Consider the following 2,960-nt stretch of genomic DNA (forward strand, 5'->3'; position numbering starts at 1 on the left):
TTAGGTAAGACCCTTGATTTTTTATTTTTATTATTTTTACACGTGACCCTTAGAAGTTAACGTCTATCATTGTTCATAAATATTGGTTAATACAAAGATCAACCATACACATGGAGTATATTTTTTTTAGTTTACTTTAACAAACAAAAGTAGCTCATTTTTAGTGTGACGTTTGATTTTATTGTCTGCAAGCTTTCACAATAGTAATTTTAAATCTTATAGAAAAAATATTATTTTTAAAATTGTTCTTTCAGCCAAATTTAAAAAATGATAGTAATACACATCTTAATCTACATTTTAAAGAATGTTTTATTTTAAATTAAAATTTATCAAAAATTGAAAAACAATTTTAAATATCACTTATTATTTAAAATAAAATTTAATTAATACTCCTTCCGTCCCATAATAAGTATCATCTTAAATTTTCATTATTAAGATCAAGAAAAGTTAATTAATAAATAGATGAGAGAGAATAATAATTTTATAAAATTAACCATATTTTAATATTACATTAATTGAAAACCTAAAGTAATACTTGTTAAGAATATTAGTGAAAATCATTTAAAAAACGGATATTAGTAAAAAAAATAATATTACATCAACAAATTAACATGACACTTTGAGACTTATTTTTTCTTAGGCACTTATATATTGATTAGAACAACAGGAGAAATAAATAAAGAATTGGAAAATGAATTTCTCTTACTAACTATTCTCGTCTTTTAACCTATATGTGCAGTGTGTTGGAAAGGATGTAATTAGATAATTAATGGGTTTCTATAGAAATGTTTTATATATATTTATATTATTAGTTAAATTTTATTGAAATTTATAAAATAAAAAAATGTTACTTAACAAATTGTGATTTGTAATAAATTATGTTAGAGAGTGTACTGTTAATATATTTTTCTTTCAAACAATACATGCTCATTTATCCTATCAGTTTTTTCTCCTTTTATATTGCTTTTGAATCCAAAGAAAGTATAAAAGAATAAGTACTGAATTTTTGTCAGAAATTGATTTTTTTCCCAATGTTTGTCACTCAGCATCAATGGCTAGCAGTTCAGATGAGAGGTATGTTTGGCCTTGGACAGGCATTGTTGCCAACATATTTGGGAAGCCAAAGCATGAACCAGTGGAGTGTGATAGCATGTATTGGCTGGGAAAATTGGAACAATACAAACCCGAAGAGGCTTATGTTTTGCATTGTGCAGAGGATCCAACGGGGTACGTTGTGCTGAAATTTGGTACAGAATGGACTGGGTTCACGCAAATGATGAAGTTAGATACATATTTTCTTGTTGATCATCATGGAAAAAAGGATTATTATGAGTCAAGGAAAATGGGTTATTCTTCAGGCTTATTTGGTTGGTGTGCACAAGCAGAAGATTACAACTCAGAAGGGCTTGTTGGAAATTTTCTCCGTCAGAAAGCTGAGCTGAAAAAAACCTCCATGGTTGCACAAGAGTCATTGAATGAAAAAACTGAAACTCTGGATCATTTGTATGGGGAAATAGGCTCTGTAAACAAAAAGATTAGTGAGATGGAATCGAAGTACATTGAGGACTACATGTCATTGGATAAAATGATGAAAGAGATTGAGAAGAAGAGAGACTTGCTTCACCAGACTCGTGCTGAAGGTTTGTAACCCTATTAATGAAAGAAACTTTAATTTTAATTAATTATTTTAAAAGTTAATAGATTCGATGGATCAAATCTAACTAACTATTTTGATCAAACATGATTAGAACTAGCTGTAACTATAGGTGGATCCAAATGCGCAACATAGAATTCTCTTGAATCCCTAAAGATGCTTCTCCACTCTTGAATATATTAAGCATATGTTTTATTTTTTGGTTTGATGTTTGAACTTCATCTTATTACACGACAGATGATCATGTAAATTGTGCTCCAGTGTTGAAGTCGATGGTAATGCGTGGACGTGATATTACTTATAAAGCCATGGAAAAGAATAAAAAATTGCAACAATAGATAGATACAATGAATGATGAACTCGATCGCTGGTGTCAACAACTGATTGAACAAGAAAAGTCAACTATACAACAAAGGAGAAAATTTGAGGAAGAAAAGAAAAGCGTAAATCTTTTTAATTAACTTATCTTGAATTTCTATGACATAAAATTTGTTAATGATAATATCAATATTAATACGAACTATTTAACTTATAATGTCAAGCAAATGGAATCACTAATTTTAGCAACAGAGAAGCAGATGAAGGCCAGAAGTGATGTTCTCAGTTTGCTTGAAAAGCATCAGGTGAGTTACGTGTTGTTTGTTTCTTCATTCAGAAGTGAGTTTATTTTTGGTTTCATGTTGCCCAATTTCATGGCTTATTAATCACTGGATCTTGCAAAATAATTTTGCAGATGGAGAAAAAAGCTGTCAGTGATGCACTGTTGAAGCTTGAAAAAGAGATGGGAAATGAACAAAAGTTGAATTTGCAAATTGCTGAACTAGAGGAACAACTCAAGGTTTTGAAGTGTGTGAACTCGGAGGAAGCTGATCATGAGAATAAAAGAAAGATAGAAATAGAAGAGATAGAAGAAAAATTGGAGGACATGATTTTTGATATGTCCGTAAAAGATGATGAAAATCAAGCTTTGAAGAAGAAGGTACAAGAAGCTAAAACCGAGCTAGAAGATGCTAGGCAACAAATTATTAAGGTAAATGTTCTGTTCTGAGAAAATCCTTATTCTAATCCTTAATGCGCATTATGTTAGTTAATCTATTTATTTATTTAGTCCATAATGTTTATTAATGTCACATGAGCCAAGTGGGAGAATGTTAGAATTAATGTCTCATGTGAGAGGCATATGACTTAGTAGGGACTAATAAATAAATAATTAACGATTAAGGGCTAAATTGTAATTGGGCTTAATAGGAGAAGTTTCTAGGTTAACTGCTACTTGATGGGAGTAGTGGTTATAAAAGGGGCTTAA

The 2,960-nt window shown here is 30.0% G+C and overlaps 1 protein-coding gene across 1 annotated transcript; it reads left to right on the plus strand.

Annotated features, from left to right (window-relative positions):
- Window positions 1-1,996: 1,996 nt before the first annotated feature.
- Window positions 1,997-2,702, plus strand: LOC114386060 (autophagy-related protein 11-like). The gene is made up of 3 exons (XM_028346068.1): window positions 1,997-2,097; window positions 2,197-2,277; window positions 2,388-2,702. The coding sequence occupies exons 1-3, from the start codon at window positions 2,002-2,004 to the stop codon at window positions 2,700-2,702; spliced, it is 492 nt and encodes a 163-aa protein (XP_028201869.1). The 5' UTR covers window positions 1,997-2,001.
- Window positions 2,703-2,960: the final 258 nt, after the last annotated feature.

Source organism: Glycine soja, chromosome 15, assembly GCF_004193775.1.
Source record: "Glycine soja cultivar W05 chromosome 15, ASM419377v2, whole genome shotgun sequence".
In the NCBI taxonomy this organism is placed as follows: Eukaryota; Viridiplantae; Streptophyta; class Magnoliopsida; order Fabales; family Fabaceae; genus Glycine; species Glycine soja.

Excerpts from the sequence above, each read along its gene's own strand:
- LOC114386060 (XM_028346068.1), top strand. The coding sequence starts at position 2,002 with ATGAATGATGAACTCGATCGCTGGTGTCAACAACTGATTGAACAAGAA. Across the intron at positions 2,098-2,196 it reads TTGAGGAAGAAAAGAAAAGC|CAAATGGAATCACTAATTTT; the intron begins GTAAATCTTTTT and ends TATAATGTCAAG. Across the intron at positions 2,278-2,387 it reads GTTTGCTTGAAAAGCATCAG|ATGGAGAAAAAAGCTGTCAG; the intron begins GTGAGTTACGTG and ends ATAATTTTGCAG.